At 36.3% G+C, this 23,403-nt stretch overlaps 1 protein-coding gene across 1 annotated transcript in view; it reads left to right on the forward strand.

The window, feature by feature from the left end:
* Positions 1–280: 280 nt before the first annotated feature.
* UBE2K (ubiquitin-conjugating enzyme E2K) overlaps positions 281–23,403 on the forward strand; it is a 24,735-nt gene continuing 1,612 nt past the window's right edge. The window contains exons 1-5 of the mRNA XM_009574169.1: positions 281–301; positions 2,816–2,909; positions 8,252–8,310; positions 10,858–10,940; positions 20,600–20,699. Of these exons, the coding sequence (XP_009572464.1) occupies positions 281–301; positions 2,816–2,909; positions 8,252–8,310; positions 10,858–10,940; positions 20,600–20,699 (357 nt within the window). The remainder of the gene's footprint in view (positions 302–2,815; positions 2,910–8,251; positions 8,311–10,857; positions 10,941–20,599; positions 20,700–23,403) is intronic.

The raw sequence follows: 23,403 nt of genomic DNA on the forward strand, positions 1-23,403 counted from the left end.
TGAATATGAAGGTGAATATCTGGCTGCTACAACAGTGTGCAGGGCACTAAAGAAAAGTAAAATGCTAAGTAGAAAATTAAGGAAGCTGCAGCATGGGTTAACCATAGATCATACAACTGAAATTCATCCCTTTTGCTATTGCTTCAGTCCTCAAGATGGAAAATTATGGGTTTGCTTGCAAAGAACAAGATCTCCTGCTGTCAAGGTGGAGCTTACCAGGTGAAGTTAACAGCTTACTGGTTGACAGAGGGAGAGTGGGAGAACCTGAATAGACCTTAGAATGACTGCATTACACGAGCAGGTAGTTTTGGTGACTCGTTAACTGTATTGATTATTTAAACCATTGTGCTGCTTTGTGAACTAAAAGGTAATGCACAGGGGCAATACCTCTCAGAAGGCACAGTGCAGTCACTGAAGGGGACAAAATCTTCCATAGGAGGCCTTGCTGGCACTCTGTCACTTGATCTGAGCCTCGTGTCATGCTGCCACAGAAGGAAGCAAATTTGATCTTAGGTTATGCTGGTTGTGATATATTTTCAGTGAGTGCAACAGTGTTTGTGGCACAGATTCTGAGACTTCATCTAAATTCCTTTATGTAGAGCTAGTTAGGTGATCATGGGACATAGAGTGAGAAATTAAAAAAAAAAAAAATCTGTATGGTGAGATTAAAATTCCAGCTTGTTTAGAGCAAAATTAAGGTGAAAAGGGAAATCTGTATAAATACCATGTATTTTGCGAGGGGAATAAATACTAGAGATTCAAAGAAACTTGTTGGAGCTGGGAAGCAATGCTGTCACAGGTGGGCGTAAATAGATTATAACTTTACCTAAATTGTCGTTTAGAAAGCTTTTAACAATTGTGAGATAGTGGAATGGGCTGCCAATTGGATAGTGAGAGCAAAAAACTTAAAAGGGGGATTGGAAAGCTTGCAAAAGGAATGTGTTGCCTATGATTGAGTTTGGATTCAGAGAGGGCGTTTCTTACAGTGCCTGGCTGGGGAGGGCTGTCTCGCTGGGACAGTCTGTCCTTCTGCTGCTCAGTATTATGGAAACAAAGCTTTAAAAGAAAACTGTTTCGGTTGCTCTCTGGTCAGGCAACTTATATGAACAGTAGAAGGAAAGAAAATAAATCTAAAATACGTTTAAAAATGTAATTTCATCAGTTCTATTAATAACTTCCTTTCTCTGATGTCTTAGCTAAGGTCATGAAAGGCAACGCAAGATCTGATGCTGTGCTTAAAACAAAAAGTTAGTTTATAGATATAAATTAGTAAAACAGAACCATTATGTTTAGTATTTAACTGGCTTTTGATTTTGGAGGTGCATGGTGAATTCTTAATTTGTAGCGTGGTTGAATCTTTGTTTTTTGAAGTGCAGTACTTGGCCTCAACTATGCAGTTGCAGATGCTGCCTCATTTGTGTGGGTTTGAAGGGTTTTTACCCAAGTTTTAAAGACAAGTGTGTGTAACTATAGCTGTAAAAAACTCCCAAATCACCATTAGATTAATGTAGTGAAACTTTTAATGAGGGGCTTTTGCATGGTGAAACTTTTATTTAAACTTTGATTTTTCTTTATATCTGTGAGCATCTCTGCTCAGAAGAGCACCCTCTTTGGTGGGGGGGACTGAATCTATAGAACATTTACAGGAAGGAAATAGAGGTAATCTGCCAACTGTTGTTCAGTGAATTCTGCATCGTTAACAGTTCACATCATTGGTAGATCCAAGAACCAGTTGATGGCAACCCTCAGCTTTATCTGACTTAACTCTTCTCTCATAGCTGTCGGCAACTAAGTTTACTCTGAGGGAGAAGAGCAGCACAGCTGTACAGGGCTTTTTGGCATAGAACTAGTTGGAAGAATTATAAAGGATCTGGGAAGATGATACACGTTCTTGAAAAAAATAACATAGAATTCAGGAAATCTGTATTGCAGTCAGTGAGCATGGTATACAGAAGTAGCGGAATGGACAAACCTGTAATTACTTACCTCTAAAAACTTCATGGTATATCTTTCTAAAAGGAGATTCTGCTTTGCGTCCTCCCAAAAAAGTTACTGGCTGGAAGACTTGTATGAATTTCACTAACACTGCTCTTTGGACTTGGAAAGCAAATTCAATGGAATGAGTAGCTCTGGCTAAACACTTCTGAGAATCAGTTTCTGGAAAACATATGTTTTTTTCAGTATCAAAATACAGTGTTTTTATTTTGTAGGCAAGTTGATATGGGGTGTGAAAATGTTGAGGAGGTGACAATGAAATTCAAGTATATAAATAGATTGTACCTTACGCCTAAATATTAAAGATAAACATGATCTTAAGCAAGACTACAGTATTCTGTTTAGATCATCATATTGTTTAAAAATAGTGAGCACTCCATTTGGGCAAGTCTTTCTGTATTCCAGTGAAAGTGGCAATCATGTCTATTATTAATTAAATTGCTCTAAACAAGAAAAAACCAATGTGTAACTCGCTCAATTTAATTTTATAGTTTAAGATATGTAGAATTAATAGCTGATTTGAAAGATCAGTCTTTTAAAAATGTAATCAACTTAAAAATATAACTTTAGATAATGTGTTGCTGGGTTGCTTTGCTTATTTTAGTGATAGTATAAGTAATATTGTTGAAATGCTTCACAAATAGTCTATTTTTAATGAAGTAAAATTCCAACTGGAGGATAGCTATTCACTTTAGGTTACTGTATTTTTAAATTTTTTTTTTTAAACTACTATTCTAAAAATTTAAAATACCGTATTTTGGGGGAAATTTGTATGTCAAATGCTTACTTACGATTCTTTGTTTCTCTGTTTATTTTTAAGACGAGCAAAAATCAAATTAAAGTAGATCTTGTAGATGAGAATTTTACAGAATTAAGAGGAGAAATAGCAGGACCTCCGGACACACCATATGAAGGCAAGTAATGTTTTTGTGTATGCAATCATTGTACACTTCAAATCATGTGTCTTGAGATGCTTTGTTTGTAAAATTAAGTTACAGCATAAAAATGTAGAGCTACGTGTTTTAAAATAGTCTGATTTTTTTTTTTTTTTAAAAAAAATACAAATTTTAAGCTTGAAAAATATTTCAATTCGACTTCTGTGTTGCCTGAAGACAGATCTGTTCTACAGTAGGATAGACTATCCCATATCAAAGGTTAACTTACAGGTATAAGCTGTGTAGTGTAATTGGTATAATTCTGTCTTTTAGTTGTTTGTTTACTGTCTTGACAGTTTAAACTCCTTAGCCATGAAGCATCAAGAAACTGAGCTTCAGAATCTAATGTAACTGTAAATGTATTTCTGTGATCTAATGTGGTGGTCATTCCAAAATGTTGCATTTTTCTATCTCAAGGAGAGATGCAATTGCAAGTTAAATTTGGGATTCACCTCAGGCATCCATGGGTTCCAATACTTAATTTATACTGGAGTGGGGGACTCTATAGTAGAACTTCATGTCCATAGGTGTCTTCAAAAATTACACCTTCCTTACTGACTTTCTTGTTTATTAAAGCTGGTATCAGTAATTGTGCATCTCTTCAGTCTGGAAAAAGCAAGATAACTTATTACATATAGAAGCTAATATAGCATACTTCATCAGAGATACCAAATTACTCAATAGTGCTCGTACTTGTAAACTCTGTTTGTGTATAATATATATTGAGCTGGCAGACACACCTTCTATTAAAGTTCCTTTATGATAAATGAGGATTTTTGGTTGTGTTTTGTTTGTGGGTTTTTTTTTTTTTTTTAATTCTTGGTTACTTTTAGACGGTGTTTTATTGAAATTTTCCATGCCAGGTATCTACTTTGATTTGAATTTGAACTTCCAGTAAAAAAAAAGTCTCAAGGAATGTTACAGGCAAATAAATTGTTTTGTTGGAAATTAAAACAATTTTCCAAGTTTTCAGTTGCTCTCGTTGCTCCATGCCTTGGAGCTAAGAGTGGGACTTGAGTATTGTCCAGAGACCAGACATGTGCCATTTGTCAGTATGTTGAAAAATAAACTCTCATCAAGTGGGGAAAATACCTGAAAAATGTTGTGTAGGTATAGGTGTATATGTACTGGAAAGCGTTAGTGGCTACTGGTGAAAATCTCGTGGTTGTATCTTCACTGAGGAGGACATCCCTTGTGATTGCTTCTCTGGGCTAGGAGCTGCTGGTGCAGCAGCATTGGACTTGAGAGCAGAGAGAGTCTCCCCAATGCCCACCCCTCCACCCCCGCTGGGGCCCAGGGCAGATAAAGGGTGAGGAAACGGCCTAAGAGGTTCACATTGGAGAATATTGGGCAGGGGTAGAAGGTGTCAGAAGCTGAGGAGAAAGGAAATGAGCCTGGAAGGGAGACAGTAGAAAAGTAGTGATAAGGATGCTCCCCTCCAGAACTTGAGTCCCAGAGTTCCTCTGCTGTCTAGCAAATAATCATGGTTTCCCCCCTCCCTACCTTCCCCTGTGTCTCTCTATCCTCATCTCATCAGCCACTAGTGTTTAGTTGACGTAAGATGATGTCTGGAAAGAAGGTAATTTCTTCTGGTTATGACATGTGCCTTCCAATTTAAAAGGAGAACTATGCTGTGGACCTAAAATACATAGTCGTGCTGGTGACCTATTTGGAAGTGGATCATTCTGTTCAGTGTAATAGTTCTTTTGCAAATGTAGTTGGTCTTGTAAAACGAAGTCTTATATACAGATGTTAAGCTGTTGCGAAGTTAAGTAATTGGATACTAGGAAACATCTGAGTTGGTGCGGGGAGGGTGTTGTTTTGGCAGATTTTGGTGTTTGTTTTTTTTCCATTCAAACAGAATTAATCCTCCTCGGGTGAGTTGGTTTGTCATGGCTTGCCACCCCCCCTCCCCCGGTCAGCATTAACTCAGCTTATAAAATGGACCTTTTTTGGAGAATGTATTGAGAGTTATTTGAAATGAAAGATGTATTCATGTGTCACAAGTTAAAAACTGTATAGCAGTTCATGAAGAGGGTAAAAAAAGATTTGAATGCCTGTCTGCAGAACTGGGTTCTGTGTGATGCTGGATAATTCAGCTATACCAAAATTTCAAAAGCTGAGCACTGTGTATTCACATATTCAGCGTATCCTGCTAATGAAAATTGGTAATATGTGTTTAGTGTGGAATTTGTTGATGTGAAATGCATGCATGCATACTTACATACATATGAGTACATTTAATGATGAGGATATAGTAAATATCCCTTTTGGGGGGCTAAAACTATTATGTATTTTGATTATGGCAGGGCTTTCATGGAAAAATAATGTGATAGTATGCTTACTTTAATCTAGAAGGCATATGCACCAACGAGCAAAATGAAAGTTACTGGCAGTCCATTTCTGGCATTTCCTGACACTTGAGTAATTTACTTTGGAACGATAATATTCCTGTAACATAGTTTTATGCATTTATTCCCTTACGCATTTATGAAGGGTTGCCAGTGTGTGTAGTTTACATTTTATGACTACGCAGTAATGCATGCTGCATAATTACTGACTGATCTCCTGTCATCTGTAGTCTGAACAATCACATAGCAAAAAGTGCTTTATGAAGAAAAGCTAATTAATGCACTAGTTCAGGTCAGGCAATTCTACGATACAGGAGGGAATTCTAGGACCATCGTGCAGTGAAACAACACTAATGTTTATTGTTGACCACAGTTAGTGAGGTATCTGAAAACAAACTGCTGCTGCAAAGTTTTTTTTTTTTATAGATGATGTCTGTACATTGGTTTATGACTGAGAGGAAGAATGCCATCTATTGTTGACAAATTTTACAGCTTTTATTTTTCTGTCAGTAGTGTCAACTCATATTGATCAATTATCAGAATATTGCAAGACACAACTTCAATAGAAATACGTTTGCATCCCACGTTAAAACATGTATGTCTGGAGAGAGGACCTTTGAAAGTCTAGATTAATCGCTGCTGGGTTTTACTTGATTCAAGAGCTTTTCAATAGATAGGTTGTTTTTTGGTGTTGTTTTGTTTTTAAACCCTGTGTAACCACGGTATTAGTTTCAAGCCAAATTTGCATGTGAGCCACGGTAACTGCAAAATTTATAATAGGGTATTTCTTCAAGGAAAATAGTTAAAACTTGCTCTAACTCTATTGTGAGATGTATGCTCCAGTAGGAGTAGAGAAGGAATATTCTGCCATTACGGTTTAATTCGATCTCAGGTATTAAATAGCTACAAAAAACCCATACATATGCATAGTCCTTTTAAAAAAAATTCCGCAGAAGTATTGGCATGCAGAAGTTAGTCTGTTAGACACTTGCATTTTAAATGTAGTATTAAGGAAATTAATATCCAGATTTGTTCAGTTTAAGTCTTCAAGCCTATATTTTTAACTGTAAACTTCAGTGCATGACAACAATACTGTATAAATAATATTACCAACTCATTAGTCTCTGCAGTTTTAAAATCTTTTGGACTTGTACATTCCAGGTGGAAAAAATTGGTGGCGAAATAGCCTGTTATGCAGAAGGCTGTAATAGTCTGTCTTTTAAAGGCAAGTTTTAATGGTAAGCAGAAGAAGTGGTAATACCTAAGGATAGGTTTTGTATTACCTTACAAAATGGTGTGGCAATAAAATCATACAGAGACTGATGAATTTTTTGCAATCCAGGAACAGTGTAATTATACTGTTTCTTAGGAAAAACTGCAGCTGAATTATGCTTCAATTCAGGCAAAAGGAAAAGCAAACTTAAGATCTGTTGTTGATGTATGTGTCTTTAAAAAATATTTCGCCTGTACTGTCCTGTAAGCAGACAAGTGATCAACTTAAACGTTAACTATTATAATTTTTGATTTATTGGCGTTTCTTCTATTGTATTGTCTGTTAAATCTTCTCTCTCAAGTTACTGTAGTATAAAGTGAGGAAAAAACAACTGTAGAAAGTTGTGTAATATACCAAACTGCTATTAACCAGTTTCAGGTGTAGTGTATTAGACTGAATTACATTTTAAAAGTGAGAGGTGTTAGTAGCTGCTAATGTGCATTTTGGCACAGATAAAAAGGTGCCATAGACTGTAACTGTTCAGAGTATTCCTCTGAGGTTTTTTTCCCTGCATGTGTATCTTGCTGCCTATATTGAGACTGCTTGAGAGCTGGTTTTGTATAGAGTGATTTGCAACAGAGTAAATCACTCTTGAAATCCGAAAGGAAATAGATTGCAGATACTTCAACTTTAATTCAAGAAAATTTAAATTGTAACAAAGTATATTGACGGAGGGAAAAGGTTACTTTCTGAAAGAACAACAGTGGGATGAGAAAAAAAATTGCAAGTGAGGAGAAATGCTTTCAGTTTCTATAAAAACTAAATGTCTAAATTGGTGTATATGTTTTGTTATACTCTGTTCTTTTTGTCATTAAACTGCTGCCTGGCAAATGATCTTCAGTGGGCAGGCAGAGATAGTTTGAGATTGCACCAGAAGACAAAGTATTGATAGTAAACTTGAATGTTAACAAAACTATAATTGAAATAGGCATAGATAATGATACTGTAACAGGGAGAGAAAAATGAGAAAAGTTTAGAAAAGGGCAGTAGAAGGTAGTTCTGTCTGCCAAGCTCATACTATCCTTTATTGTATGCTGTAATCCTGCAAACTATATTAATAGTACTAGTGTGTCAAAGTGTTTGCAGAATTGGCATAGAAGTAACTACTTCAGACAGTAATGTAAAACATAGTAAGTAACATTGGAGCCTCCTTTATTTTTTTTTTTTTCCCCAAAGTGTGGGAGCTTTTCGTAAAACAGTTGAATGTTCTTCAGTTCCAGAAAGTTTAAAATGAAATATAGTTAATTTCAGTCGTGTAATTTGAAGCAAATTTATTGGGGTGAGGTATCAGAAAAGAGTCAAAATAATATCCCATGTTCAGCCTGAACGTTCCTGTGGCCTGTTGTTTCATCTCTTTGGGCGGTATTTGGTTCATATTTTGGTATATTTTACTAAAATAGAGCATGGAAATTACAAAGTTGGAAACAAGAAACTATAGGAGAATGTACACATTAAATATACCTAAGAAATACAGAGTCTTATTTGCATAAGTAAATATGACTTTATTAGATTGACTTTATAGGCATTTATTTATAAAATATATGAAATTTAGACATATCTTCTAGCTAATACTTCTGAGTAAATTTGAATTACTTGAAAACCTGTCTATTTAGAAATGTAAGCTTTATTGTCATGAAAGACTAAGCTTGAGTAATGTTCTTTTGTTTTAATTTCTAACTTATTCTGGTCTTTTGCAGGTGGAAGGTATCAACTAGAGATAAAAATTCCAGAAACATATCCGTTTAATCCTCCTAAGGTACTGTACACTTTTTTGGATAAAGTAATTTGGTTAACAAGTTGTTTTTGAGTATTCTTATTTATCTGCTTGCATGTGTAGTCTCTGTGTAGTACCCATCTTCCATTTTTTTTATTCTCCTCTAGACAGACATTGGAGCTGTCATTTTTAGGTAGAAATAATGCAGGATGCATAGCTGTATCCAGTCAGAAGTACACTCTGATTATTCCTTAAACTACAAACTGGCAAATTCTGAGGAGGAGCTTGTGCCTTATTATTGACCCTCATGTAATTTCTTTTTGGCAAGATAAATACTGTTTTCAGATAGCTTTACTTGATGTAGAGAGTACGGCTATCTTCCCTCCCCCTCAGCAACAGATAATTGTTGATTCTTTTAATTTCTTGGGCTCCGTAAGTTGTATTTATTAGAGTCTTGGGTCTAACCTACCAAGTTTCTAGTAATAATTAAGTAGTGAGGTGTACAGTTGTGTGACTTGAAGAACTAATAGAGAAATATAATGGTCTTACTGCAACTCTATTGAAGGAATGCATAAAGCATGTGCACGTGGATGAGAGACAAGAGAAATGGCTGTGGTAAAGTCATTCATACATTTTTCGCAACTTATTGCCCTTTCAACTTTACTGTATCTTTCTAGCACTTTAAATTTGTGATTCCACTTCCCTCCTAAATGGATCAATCTGAATAGTGTTCTCCCCAGCCATGTGCAGCTGCAACTGTGTATTCCTGTGCCCTGATTTAGTCCCTTCTTCAGCGCCTTCTGATGAATCAGCAGACTCCTGAGTTGTCTGACTCAGCTTCTTGATTGGTTTTCTGTTTGTCTGAAAGATGTCTTTGAACTAAGAACATGTCCTAGATCCTGATTATTTTCACCCTGGTATGTAATACTGGGAAGGAACTGGGGAAGAGGAGGAAGGGAGAGGTGCCAGTAGCTCATAGCTTCTTGGCTCTTGTCCTTTGAATGACTTCCTTGAGGCTGGAGTGAAAGACACAGAAAGTCTTAATGAAATATCTGTTGGTTTCAGTTCTTTCATCTGCACGTGTTTTGGCGGGAGCTAAAATAAGGAGAGCTGAAACAGGTCGTAGACACTGAAAGATGGGTCTATGGATCATGGTTTAATTGCTGCTTTAGGGCTTGGTGGTTTCCATTTCCAAAGCTTATAGACAGCTGTTAGAAGCTCAGTGCACTGTAGCATAGTACTGCTTATTCTGGACTCTGTAGTCTTGAATTGGAGGCCTTTTTGCTTGTGTCTAGCCCTGCCTTTCATCTGAAAGATTTCTTTATGTTGTTCGGTATATGCTTTGACAGCCATTGTTAGCCATCATTCACTGTGAGGAATTACCTAGTATTTTCCTGGCTTTTTACATTTTCAAAGTGATTTAGAGAGTTGAGCTAGTTAATAAGTGGCCCAGCTGACATAATCTCTTATTTTCTGTCCTGGAAAGTGGAACTGTTATGGTCTTGCCTATTTATACACCATGATTGCATTGATTTTATTATAGCCCTGTATGTACAGTCTTTTGCTGTAGTGCCTGGCAAATAATGTGTTCTCTGCACTGATTTGCTTGCAGATCAGGGGTGAAAGTTGAAAGATCTGTGCTATATGTAAAATGTTTGTCAGGAGTTTGGGGTGAGGAGGTAGAGATGAGAAACAGAGAGACAGGTCAAAGTCACTAAAAGGCAGTTAAAGTGCAACCTGAAATAAGGGGTTTGAAGAAAATGAAGGAGACATTTCTAAAGGCATGTATATATTCCTTTCAGAGGACAGCTTTGGGTTTTGAGACTTTTAAAAGAAAATGCTGCTTTTAACTTTCTTAGTGTCTTTTTTAAAAAAACAAAACAAAACTGATTTTATTCATGCTTTGCGAGCATGAATACACTTTATTTTAGTGTAAAAATATGGACATGATCAATGAATGAATGCTGAGACTAGATCCTTTCAACAGCAAAGAAAAATAATTGTAATTCAGTTAGGTTTTGGTTTTTTGAAGAGCTTTCTGCATATGGGTAATGAGACTGGATGGCTGTAGAAGTTGTAGCATCCACCAAGGAAATTTTTATCATCCTTCTGTAGTTACCAACAATTCAGCTGATCCAATGCTTATGTTAATAGTTCAGGGGCTTGTTTTACTTTTTAAAAAGTGGACTTTGTAGTATTTACAATGTTGGAAATTTTAAGTCGGTATTTGACCATCTGCTTATGTTGAAACGCTGGTACTGCTGGAGGATATTTCTAAATGGCTTTGTGTGCTGCAGGGATGTGCACGCATGACATTGTACAGGAAAGCAGTTAGGGATGAGTTTGGTGTCCTCAGACGGGCAGTAATCTGTTTTTAAGTAAAGCAAGGCTCTGTCTAACAAATGGCCTTGCAAACTTGAACCCTCCTGAAATAAGTGGTATCAGATGTCTTAGTTCTGTTTTTTAGCTTGATATTTCTTAAATTAGTATTTCTTTATAATATTGTTAGAAATGGTGCATTTAAAATGTTTACTTAATCTACTGCATTTAATAACCGTTTCTATTTTTAAAAATTGTCTTGTCTTCTAGGTGCGGTTTATCACCAAAATATGGCATCCTAATATTAGCTCAGTCACTGGGGCCATTTGTTTGGATATTCTGAAAGATCAATGGTAAGATTCCATATGGATTTAAATGTGCAAAATCAAATATGCTGATGTCCTGGATAGGAGGCAACAGCTAATGTTGCTTTTCACTTTGCATTTGTAATTTGAGATGTCCTTAAAGCTTACAGTATTTCAGTATAGTATTTTGAGTTAAAAAGATGCAAATGAAATGATTGGGTGGTAATTTTGGAAAGTACTAAGTAGATATTATATGCATAGAGAGCTTTTCCAAAAACTTTTACACTGGAGAGTTAGGGTGAACATTTCATTGTTGTTGATGTTTTGGGTGTTTTTGTAGGAGATAATTTTTTTATTTAGTTAGTTCTTTTCCATTAACAAGTGCTACCTATTGCCTCCTGAATTTTGTCCTTTCAGACTCCTGAGGTGTAAGCAGGAAAAAACCAAAGTGCTTATCTTCTTTCTGATTCTTGACTTCTACTTCCAAATAAAAATTAGTTCTGATAGAGCTAAAACATACATCTGATAGATGTATGAAGTGAGTCTGGGAGTATAAAAGGTAACAGGTCAGCAATAGGAAAGGGAGAAGAGGCTAACCGTACTGGTTCTGTCTCGCAGTTATCACTGATAATATTTATGATTTGCGCCTCTGTAAAACATTTTCCTTTTGCTGGTCAGTTGCTGACTTTTGATTACTTAATGTAACTGAAAAAGTTTTAATAGCCAAAATCTGTGGAATAGACCTGTAGGTGTCCAAACTGTTACAGCTGAACTCATTGTTCATTTGTTTTTCCAAGTGATACATTTCATGTGGTTTGAAGATCGTATGCACCAATTGTATGATAGACATGATATCTAACATGAATGGAATTCATCTTTGTTATTTTCCTCCATGTCTGCCCCAAAAGAATGGGACTATAATTCCCCAGCAGATAATATCAATATCTAATCCATACAAGCTTCAAATGCTTGTAAATTCAACAACTTCATCAAGACTGCTATTGGCCAAGCAGACATCAGTTGGGTTTGAAAGAGAAACTCTAGAGCAGAAAGCTTGAGTTGAGGTCTTGCAGGTGACATCCAGTGTATTCATCTTTTACAGAGTGAGAAGATTATGCAAATTACGTGGCACAGGGGTAGCGTAAATTACTAAAATGAAATCATAATAATCATAAGCTGTTGTCTTTTTCATTTCTGGAACTGCGTATTTTTTCTCACAGTCTCGGAGCATTTGGTGTTCTTTTAGACAGTAGAATCTTTCAACATACATGCCATGGTACATAGTATAATTTTTCTATCAGTAAAGCCAGTGTACTTTTGTACCTGCTTATTCATACTACCCTACAATTATACTGGAGATTAATGACTCTTAACTGTGCAAGTACAGTTTCCTGAGAGATCATACTCTAAACCAGATTAGTGAGTGGGCATGAGGATGTCTGGTTGATTTGTGTGTTGGGATTTTTTTTTTTTTTAATTTTTGGTTGGTTGGTTTTGGGTTGTTTGGGTTTTTTGGCAAAACAAATTTTGGAGGGTGTTTTTAATGGGGATCACTTCACTGACTTGAACTATAGCTCTCCCAGCTAGGCTTATTTCGCTCAGGACAAGGTTTAAGTAGTGAGGATATGGGAAGGCAAAAATTCTTTATTTCTAGCAGCAAAGGTGCTTAACATGGAACTGCATCCCAGCGTCATTAATACTCTCCTGGGAAGAATTTATCCAAAGTTTTTAAGCTCAGGGCTTGCTTTTTTCCTTCCATCTTTTGGTACTCCTTTATGCACTGTCTAGTTGCTTTACTCATAGTATCAAGGTCTGTGACTTTTAACAAGTATCTTCAAGGCTAATCTTTCCATACTGAAGTCCCTTAACACCATGTTTCTCAAAAACGACACTTATCTAGCATTTTCCCCTAGAAACTTTGAGGAGGGCAGTCCCTAGCAGAACTCATGCTTATTTATCACATTCTGAATTAAAACAAAAGTAATTTAACAGCTTTTTTTTAACATTTTCTTGTTATCTTCGTATGACTTTAATGTATTTCCTAATTAGTGTTTTCTGTGGAGAAGGATGAATGATCTTGGTTCTGAGGCAACGGACTGGGATTCAGGAGACCGCATTTTGGTTTCCAGCCCTGGAACAGGTCTTCTGTTGTCTTTCAGCATTGCCAAACATTGTGACTTGAAACAGTCTCACAAAATTCAGTCTTATCCCAAAACTGCTGCTTTAAGAGTGAAGCAGTTAATAGCTTTAAGATGAAAATTTCTGGCCTTTTCAGTGGCTGATCAAGCTAAACAATAAAATACCAAAAGGCAACAAAGGCCTAAAGAAACCATGAGCTTCAACTTAAATTTTTTTTTTTTTTTTTTAGTCAAAACCATTGAGATTTGGAAAGGAAGAACAGGAGAGGAGATTTGACTTGTGTTCTTGTAATCTTTGAAAGTTACGTCTTGCACAGATAACTTAATCTGTGTCTTAGTTCTGCCTGACAAAAGAAAACATTAATACCTTTTTTCACCAAGATGCATACGAAATAGGAGTATTGGAACAAGAACTTGCCTTCTGTGTATTTAAACCAGCTGGCACAGGGAGCACCAATGTTATGCCACTTACATACTGTTAAAATCTTCCTTTGAAATACTGTCTTCATTTGGAAGCACTAAGGAAAGAATTTCACAGAACTTGGTAGCGGTGGGGTGGAGGAGTGTATATTCCTACATATATGTAATCCCTTTTCAATTGATTCTTAATGTGGTGATCCCTTAATTTTCTGGTGGTGCTCTTTGTAAGTTTTGTTTGTTTTTTAGTCATAGAATGGTAAATGAAAATTGCTTGAGCATTGTTGAAGTGCTTGTCAAAGCTTCTGGTCCTTTGGAGAAAAGGAAGCTGTTGTGGCTACCTCCATCCTTTCTTGTTTGAAGGATTTCGGTATTGTGATAGATAAGACTTTTTTTTCTGAGTAGCTTCCTAAAACTTCGTAAGCCATATGAGTGGTTAATATTGTTTAAATAAGTTGTTTATTGTTCTTCAGTATATGCTGTTTTAGCTATTTAAATTGAGAAATGCCCACATCACCATGTTTAAGCTTTCTGCATGTGTAGGTTGAACAATGGTTTAAATAAAATGATAGCTTCATTAGAAAGCAAACAAACAAAAAAACCCCAAGCAATGCCCCCCCAACCAGGTATTCAAAGATAAATGGGACAAATGCAATTCTGAAGTATTCTAATGGCTGTGTTCTAGAAAATACATTTAGTTCCACTTTCTCTCTTGTCAAATCTTGTAGTAACAAGCTCTGTCTGAAGTGCCACTTCATTGACTTGTAATGCTCTTAACTGAATAATGCTGCTCGTGTTGCTGTGTTTAAATGTAAGTCTCCAATTCCAATGCATATCTGTGATTTTCAGTGAGGTCAGTGGGAGCTGAAGGACAGAATTTGGGCCTATGGGACTTAGTAGGGTTTCTTAAAGAGTTAATAAACTGATAAAATCCTCATTTCTATATGGTGAATACAAATACAAAGATTTTAATGTGTTTGTATGGTTAAAAAAAAAAGTCTCTTCCCTACTTACCCATCCCATGGTAATGATTTTCCATTCTAATGAGCATAGTTGAGATATTATTCTGCATGTTGGCAGGAGGTTTTATCAGTTTGCAAAGTAATGTCTTTAAATAATTTTTTAATGAGTTTAATGGAATTCTTTCTCCACAATATATGTTTGATGCTGAAATTCTTCGCAGCTGTGGATTTTCATGATGTTTAGATTTGTAAATACCTGTTATGCCAGTTTGTTTGCAAAACAGCTACTGTTTGGTGGTAGAATTAAAATAGGGGTATGATTTTGTAGAAGGAATACTGTTATGCTGATCTGATATGACTTTTGTTATGTGGTTTCACTTACTGTAGCCTGTATTTATCTTCTAGGCTAGTATTCTGTCTCAAAATTTTATTCTTAAATATAAAATGTATTTAATACTGTTCATTGAAACCTGAGAACTAAATTTCTTGAAAGCTGTTCTGCATAAATCCCTTGAGCGGTGATTATCAAGTGAATGTGTTGTGGCTGTGTGTATGGCTACAAAAAACTCTTGGCTGTTGTGGTTTTGGCAGTTGAAATAAAAATGAATAATAATTTTTTTTTTTCATAGTGGCCGTACTGGAGGATTCATGCTTCAGTTTTAGTTGAGATGCAGAAATTATTATTATAAGAGATAATACAATTTTAATAGATACATAAGCAACAGCAAGCTTGTAGTAATCATCTTCTTGGGCATCTAAAACTGCTGGGTTTTGTTCAGGGTGTTTGAGGAGCACTGAGCCTCTTTAAAGCTTTGAGAAAAATGCAGAGAATATTAACATTGTTTGAGGGAACTATTAAGCAAGCAGGCTGTCTTTCCTCCCCTGCGCTATGTCAAAGCTATTCTATTATTCTCTTTTTTTTTTTAAAAAAAATGGGTGCCCAGTCTTGTATTTCTCCTGTAAATAGTGACTATATAACGGGCTTCCACTCAAAGGCCTTATTCATTTCCTCCCTCCTTCCAGATTCCTTAAGCCCTTGGTACAAGTTCCCAGAGCTTTTCTCTTGGATTAACAAGCTTAGTCATTTCACAAATGAAATAAATATTGCGGATTATTTTAAAAAATAAAAATTTAAAAAAAAAATTGCTCCCAGTAGCCATGTTTGCTTGACAGAGCAATCTGCTGGCTGCAGCTGTTCCTGTTGTTCTGCTGGGTTACTTCTCAGAGTAACTAGAGAGATTGTTTCCCGAGAGGAATGTACAGAACATAAGTAAAAACTTCCTAAATGGAAAATTACTTAGCCTTTCATAATAAAGAAAAAAAAGGAAAACTGGCAGTGTTTCATAATCCTCTTAGGACTCTTCGGCTCATTGCAGGTAAGAGATTTCTTACCTCAGGCATGCTGGGCACAGCTGGCTTGCCGTGCTTTTTAATATTATCACTATATTCACACAAACTAGGGGTGCTCTTTTTTTAATTGAAATGCCCCAAGATATTACCTATTTTAAAAAAAAAAAGTGTAAGTGAATAAAATGTATATCAGCTTTCTTTGTTCTGATACACTCCAGGTTTCCCTTGCTATTTAACAAATGCAATGCCAACAGAAAGCCTGGTTTTTGGTTAGGATGTCCGAAGTGGAGGCTTTTAGTTTGAAGTTCTCAGAGGGACGGTGCTTCCCTGTAGTGAGCTCTCTGCAGCTCACTGGTAGATGTTACTGGCCTTTCCTCCCATTTTGTGGATGTCAAACTTGCAAGCCTGCATAGTGGCTAAGCAGCATTTTGGGGTGGGGGTGGGAGTCAAGGGTTATTGTAAACTTTAGGAGAAAGCAGGAGGCAGTAACGTCATGGGACAAAGGCAATGTAATGTCACGTGCAGGGTGAATAGGATGCTGGGATGTAGGAAGTCTTACCTGCAAAACTCATGATATAAGCTGCCTGCTTTTTATTTATGATTGGTCAGGCTTCCGTTGGAGTAGTGTACCCACTTTGAGTGTTATATTCCAAGAAAGATGGGAACCACAGGAAAAATCCAGAGTAAAGTAACAAAAATGGGGGTCTACAAGAATGACACGACCTACAGTGAAAGATTGGAAAGCCTTTTAGCATACAGAATATCAAGCATGGTGAAGCATTGAAATAGATTTTCCAAGAAACTTGTGAAGCTCCAGTTAAGAACAGATTAGACGGAAGTCTGTCAGGAGTGATACAAAACCTTACCTTGGGCAAGGAGAAGAGAAAAAACCTGAAACCCAAGCACGCAGCTAGCTTGAGTTATCAAAGGGAATTGCTTGAACTCTGTGAGATGTTGTGCGTAAATCCACACCTAGAAATAAACTTCAAATGTAAGAAGAGTTGGAAATCTTTTTTTTTTTAGGATTCTATTCTGGAAAAAAAACCCCTTGAAGAGCTCTGGAAAATGCAGAAGACTTATCTTTCCACTGGAAGTTCGTTTTAAGGAAAATAGGACTTTTTTTGCAGCACATTTGTCTCTAGCTTGTGGGGATGTCATGGGGGGGGGTGTGTTGGGTTTTTTTAGTTTTGTGCCACTATCAGCATAGATTTTCCTCCAGAGCTGATGATTAGAATTGGTTTTGCTCTGCTGATGAAGAACAGGTCCTGCCTTACTAGTGTCTGTAAATGTAATTCTGGGGGCAGTCATTTCCCTTCACTTTATTCTCCCAAAAGGAGGTAATGGGAAGGAAGAAGAGCTTTTTAAGGTACTTGGGAAATGAAAATCTATTTTTAGCTGTCCCTCCAGTTTCTTCTGGGAATCTTAATTTATGTCTGAAAAATTAAGACTAAGGTATGTAGAAAATAACAAGACTTTTTTACTTTCTTTGATCAGGAAAGCTAATTGGTCTCCTAAAGATAGAAGATGTTACATGAGTATACAATAGTTACATGCAATACCTCAGATTTTCTTTACCATTAATCACAAACTTTAATTTTCTATTTTTAACACAAACAACAGCTGAAGCTGTAACAGGTTTTCTTTTATGATTTAAGGATACTTCTTTAAACGTTTGTGTCCAATGAAGACTTTGTCTTATTATGCATGAGATGTGAAAGCCATTTTGAGACATGAGACTTGAAAATAAGTTGTAAACTACATTTTAAACCTTTTTACATATGTAGCTAAACTAGTCTTGTCTATAAACTTATTATTTTAGAGTTTGAGTTCTCTGAGCATATAGCCATCTGTATATCCAAATGGATGAGGTATTTATTTTTGTTACTCATTTTGAAATTGGAATGTCAGAACAGAAGTTCAAGTCCCAATATGCTTTATATAAAAATCTACAAACACAACAGATGAACAGGGACTGAAAGGGCCTAGCAGTCTTGAAAGCCAGAGTTGGCTGGAGCCAGCACAGAACTTGTGTTCTAGGCGTCCATGGCACCTTTGGTCCTTAGTAATGCCCCCTACTCCCCAAGGTATATTTTCCACTCCTAGAAGGTGCAGTGTAAATGGAGGTAAATTGCATGTAAAAGTGGCACAAGTGGCCGCAACACCTTTCGAGTCGTCTTCTCTACTGTAAATAATGGCAGTATTTTCAGATGTCTCTAAAGCAGGAGGATTTCTGTAAAGTGCAGAACAGCTTTTATTTGGTGAAAGTAACTACAGTATCAGTTGATAGCTATTTCATGTTAAGTCTATCTTTAAAACTACACTAAGTAGCGTAATAAAATTACTTAACTGGGAAAAAAGACTTTAGGTTTTATAGCGTGTGTGGTGGATGTGGTAGTTCCTGAAATTCACTGCATAAAACTAAAAATGGGTAAGTCCATTCAAGCATAGTAAGGCCTGAAAGACTTAGCATTCTGTGACACCTGAATGCCAGAATAATAAACATGTTTAATTACATTCATTTAATACTAGCAGATACCACTGTGAATTACTTCATCAATGAGTACATTAAATAGATTAATTTCAAGACAGTATAAACCAGTAGAGATCACAAAGAACAGGAAATTTTAAGAGTAAAATAGCATAGATACATCTAAAGCAAAAATATTTCTGTGTTCTTTCACTGAGGTTTTTGTGTGTGTGATTTAGCTGTGGAAAAACAAGATGCTTTGTACTCTTGAGTTTACTGTGTTAGCTAGGCTCTCATCATGCAACTGAGGATATGTTTCAGTAACTAGGTGTTCTTTATCTGATTAAATATAATCCTACTAGTTAATCCCCAGCTTTGTTTGTAACTTAAAGAAACATCCTTTGGCTTGAAAGAAGCATTCAGCTTGGAACCTGAAATACTTAAATTTAAGTGGAAGATAATCTGAAATTCTAAAAAAATGTTTAGTTACTAAGGAATAGGTTTGGAAAAGGAGAATTATATGTTGTGAATGTTTTGTGATTTGTCAGAATTCAGATCTAAAAGCATGAGAGTTTTGTGAAGATTTAAGTCTGCAAAGTTCAGCTTGAGGGACTTCAAGCTGATGTGGCAGTTGGAATGAGACAGTATGTGCTAATTAAAATCTCTGTCACTTGGGATGTTTCTCACTTGCGTTTTGATGTAGAACACTGCACTGTGAAAGCTCAGTGATGATTATCAAGCTAAAAAAAAAGTACATTTCTAGGAAAAATCTTCTAGAATTAGAAACAATTAGTGAAGAATGCCATATTTGAATGGTTAGTGACATAGCAGGAAAGCTGTAAATAACAAGCATCTAGGAATATAGTATTTGGGTGTCACAAATGTACCTCCGACATTTTACCAGCATCTATTCTCTGTTCATTGGTATACTCTGCTAGAGTACCTCAATACGGTGCCTGGGTACTGTACTCAATACGTAAATTTCTGAAATCTGAGACTGGAAATAGACTTGCAGACTGTTCCCTTTGTATCTGGACCATCAGGTCAAACTCTTCCCCACCCACTCTAACAGACTCTCTGCATTTACTTTCAGTCTTCTGAAAAGAAGAAACTATTTTCTGTTAATTGAAAATTGAACAGTTTGTCTGTAAGAAATTGGATGCCTGTGTTTCACAGCTTTCCTCGGGCATTTCATGTGCCATAACCATTTTGCTCAAATCCAAGATGTCACATTTTCCCCACTTACCTTTCTACTAGTACTTAAGCAGAGTAAGCAGTTTTGTGTATTGGCTTGCACATCTGTCTGTGCCTTCGCCACAACAGTGAAAAGTCTACTTAACTCTTCAAATCAGCTGAAATACTGAACTTTCACAGATTCTGTGGGGTCCTTATTTGGTTTCCAGTGTGTGCCAGCTGAAATGGTAGATCAGAGATGGTATTCATGATCAAAATCTAATTAAACTGTGTATTTAAAATGTTACAACTTTCCAGATTTACGGTGTGTAACAATTTCATACTTTTACTTTTTTGAGTGTTTATTGACTTTTGTGAGCATACTTGGTTTTCCCTTATTAAATTATTGAAGTCTCTTATTCTAAATATACTTTGAGATCAAGAGAAATGATGAGAACTTAGAACCTTAGAAGTTCCGACTCTAGAACTATGCTACCTTCAACAGGGTTTTTTCACAGGAGCAAAAGAGTGACTTTACAGCACCATCATGACTACAGAATGTTTTCGTGCTTCGACAGTCATGTCAGGCTGAAATGAGAGGAATCTGAGATAATACTTTCAATTGCATGTTCTGTAGTAGCCAAGCCTTTTTATTATTATAGTAGTAATTCACTGTGTAAATTGTTAAATTTTATTGCAAAATGTCATATTAAAACTGATGCAACGCAAAAGATATCTAATGTATAAAATTCCTTATCTGTTACAAGTATTTAAAATATAGGTCACTATTTCTGTATATGCTATTTCGTTATGAAGAGTGCCAGCAGAGGGAGCACACATGGGCTACCAGTTCAGCACCTAGACCTTACGCAAAGTGCTGTTACTGGTAGTAAGGATGACACAAACTTCAAATTCCCCGCCGCACCACCCCCCCACCCCCCCAGTTAAATGAATTCTGTTAAGTGTAAGTCAAATGTGTAGGTCAAGGACTGTCAATAAGAAAGTCCACATTTAAAACCCTATTTAAATACATATATTGAATGGCGTTCTAATCCCTGTAAGTTGCGGCAGTTTAAAATTACGATTCTTAGGCTTAAAATCTGTACATGTGCTCTTATATCTTCTATGACACTAGTACAGCAGCAAAGGTGAGTACAGGCATGGGATTTGGTAAAGTCATTTTCAAATTTTTAATTTTAGGGCAGCAGCAATGACTCTAAGAACAGTGTTGTTATCGCTGCAAGCATTGTTGGCAGCTGCAGAACCAGATGATCCACAAGATGCAGTAGTGGCAAACCAGGTAAGATACTCAGTTGACTGTGAGTTTGTAACACTTCTAGTAATGTTTGCTAACTCAGATTAGGTCCCAAACCTTGGGGGAGATAAAGATTTTAAAGAAGTTATTGGAAAATTGCCTTACAGTAAGCGTGAGTTACTATGGTGTTTTGTGCTCTTTACTCTTTGGATTCCAGAGTAAGTAGCAGTTATTTTCAGGAGGTTTATTGTGTTAGTTTTGTTCCTTATTTAGCTTGTCAGAAATGTCAGGAAATAACAGCACAGTAAAATGAATTCCAGTATAACTTGCCTTTTAAAATCTAAGACTTCTAGTATAAGAAAAGCAATGTTGTATTGGTTTAAAATGAGTTTTAAGTTGATGGTGTTCGTTAGATTTGGCTTGGTATGTAGCTCCTCTTCCAGATTAATATGAATATTGTTCAGCATTGTATTTGTTTAATGTCAAAATTGTATGAATAGTGACTTTAGATGAATTATTGTTGCGTTTAATCCTGAGGAGCAATTTATCTGAATGAAGCATCCTATGTATTTTACCTATAACTATTTTAGTCACTGGTTGAATTGGTATTGGTAGAATTCTATAATCCATAGGGTTTGTTACTTTTCAGACTGTAGCAATAACTTATAAAAAGTAGTAACAATAAAATGTCAATTGGATCTTATGCCATACCAGGACTGACATGGTTCTGTTTAAAGTGTTCATGAAAGATAGAAACATTAATTCCATAACTTAATAGTCTGACGTTTTTCAACGAAGTCCCAAGTATGTGCATGTTGTTTTCCTTTTTACTCTGGGGAGAGAGAGAGAAGGCGTGGCTTCCCCACTGACTGGTAGTAAGGGTATTTTTCAGTAACAAAAGAAGAAAGCAAGTAGAAGGTTCTTCCAGCATCAATCTCACCTATATCTCCTGTAAGTCAGGACCTTCCAGGGTAGGGTGACAAAGTGTGCACTCCTTCCCTCTAAAAATCTGTGTAGGATGCTAGATTAGCAGTTTATCAAATCTGTCAGGATTTGGAGGGAAACATGGAGATCAGAGGTGCCCATTGCACCACTGGGTGGGGCAGAGCTGTTTGCTACTACTATACTTTGTAGTAAGTACAGAAGGCTTGCTTGTGTGACTCTGCAATACTGTAAGGCTGCTCTGAACAAATGTCCCCGAACAGTTCTGTCAGACTGAATTGCTCTACACAGGGAGAATTGTTGCAAAGGCCAGCAAGGCCACCAGGCATGTCCATGCACTGGTTTTTCTTGCCAGATGCATGCCCTTGCTGTCACACTCTCTCTTTATTAAACAAAACCACTTTTTCCTTTTTTACAAAGAACAAGAATAGCGTTTCCCATTCTGACCCCAGTGGTAGAATTTTGTGTGGGAATCATAACAGTCTTGTAGAAGCACTTGAGCTGGAAAGAGTTTTTTCTCAGGCAAAAAACTTCATGGAACTTCCTAGATTCTGAAGAGCAATTTTCCAGGCTGCCTCTCAGGTGCTTGTGGGGATGTGTCCAGTGGGACTGTGGCATGGCTGATGTGGGGAGGATTCAGTTTCTCCTGTTCCCTGCAAATACGTGCATGAAAACTATACTGGGGTTTGGCCTTGAGTTACAAACATGTGTATGTAAGTAGATAGTGATTATAATATCTTTGAGAGATGTGGTGGTAAACACCCAGTTCCTTCATGTGTTTTATTTGGTGGTGGGGTCTTTTTTTGTTTGTTTGTTTTTTTCCCAGAACAGAAATTCACAAGGAATTAGTTATCCCTCACACTCATTTTTCATTATGTTAATTTACTAATCTATGTGTTACACTACTGAGCTGTCCAGGTAAATGGCAGTGTCTTTAGCTGAATCCCAGGGAGAATACAGGGAGAACTCCTGTTAGAACAATGGCAGTATTTTCAGATGCTAGCTGTCTGGTGTCAAAACTACTTCAACTAGTTGCTGTTTTTTAAGTACAGCAACATTAACTGCCTCAGATTCCTGATATAGAGACATCAGTAAAAGGTGCCTTTAGGCTTTTCTCAATTCAGTGAGAAGCTAGATTATTTATGGATACCTAAGTAAAGGAATTTTATTTATAGAACACTGAAAGCTAGTTCTGAATAAAATACAGTTATGTCTAATCCTTTGCACTTCAGCTAGTTGCTTTCTAGACTTGGCAGTGTTCTCAAAAATAATAAAAGATTGGGGGAAGATCTCTTAAGAGCAGAAGAATATAATACTTCAGGATGCTACTGATGCTTAACTTAATCCTTCCTCTTTTCTAGTCATTAAACCAAAGAAGTTTATTACAGACCACTGTATTTATAATGCAGTGAGTTATTTCCAACAATAGATTGTCTCCCATGTTTGTTTTAATGCCATTAATAATCAGATAGTAAATACACAAATTACTTCATGTGGAGCGGAATTAGTGGGAGGTGTACAATGCACACAATGCAGTGTAGTTGGTGTGTGTTGCTGTAGGAGAGGTAAAGTGTACAGCAGTAAAAAGTATTGTATTCACTTTGACAGTGCTTTATAGATTTAATGATTGTTTTCATGTATGAATAAAATGCTTAGAATGATAATCAACCATGTTTCTGTCTTTAAAATGCGTCTAAATACTTGAATAATATATTTCCCAATATCTTGTCTTATTATTTATGCTAAAATTTATTATATATCTAAAGATGGGAATACCTACTTTTTAAAAGTGTAATGATTATGGGAA

Source organism: Fulmarus glacialis, unplaced genomic scaffold, assembly GCF_000690835.1.
Source record: "Fulmarus glacialis isolate BGI_N327 unplaced genomic scaffold, ASM69083v1 scaffold5160, whole genome shotgun sequence".
In the NCBI taxonomy this organism is placed as follows: domain Eukaryota; kingdom Metazoa; phylum Chordata; class Aves; order Procellariiformes; family Procellariidae; genus Fulmarus; species Fulmarus glacialis.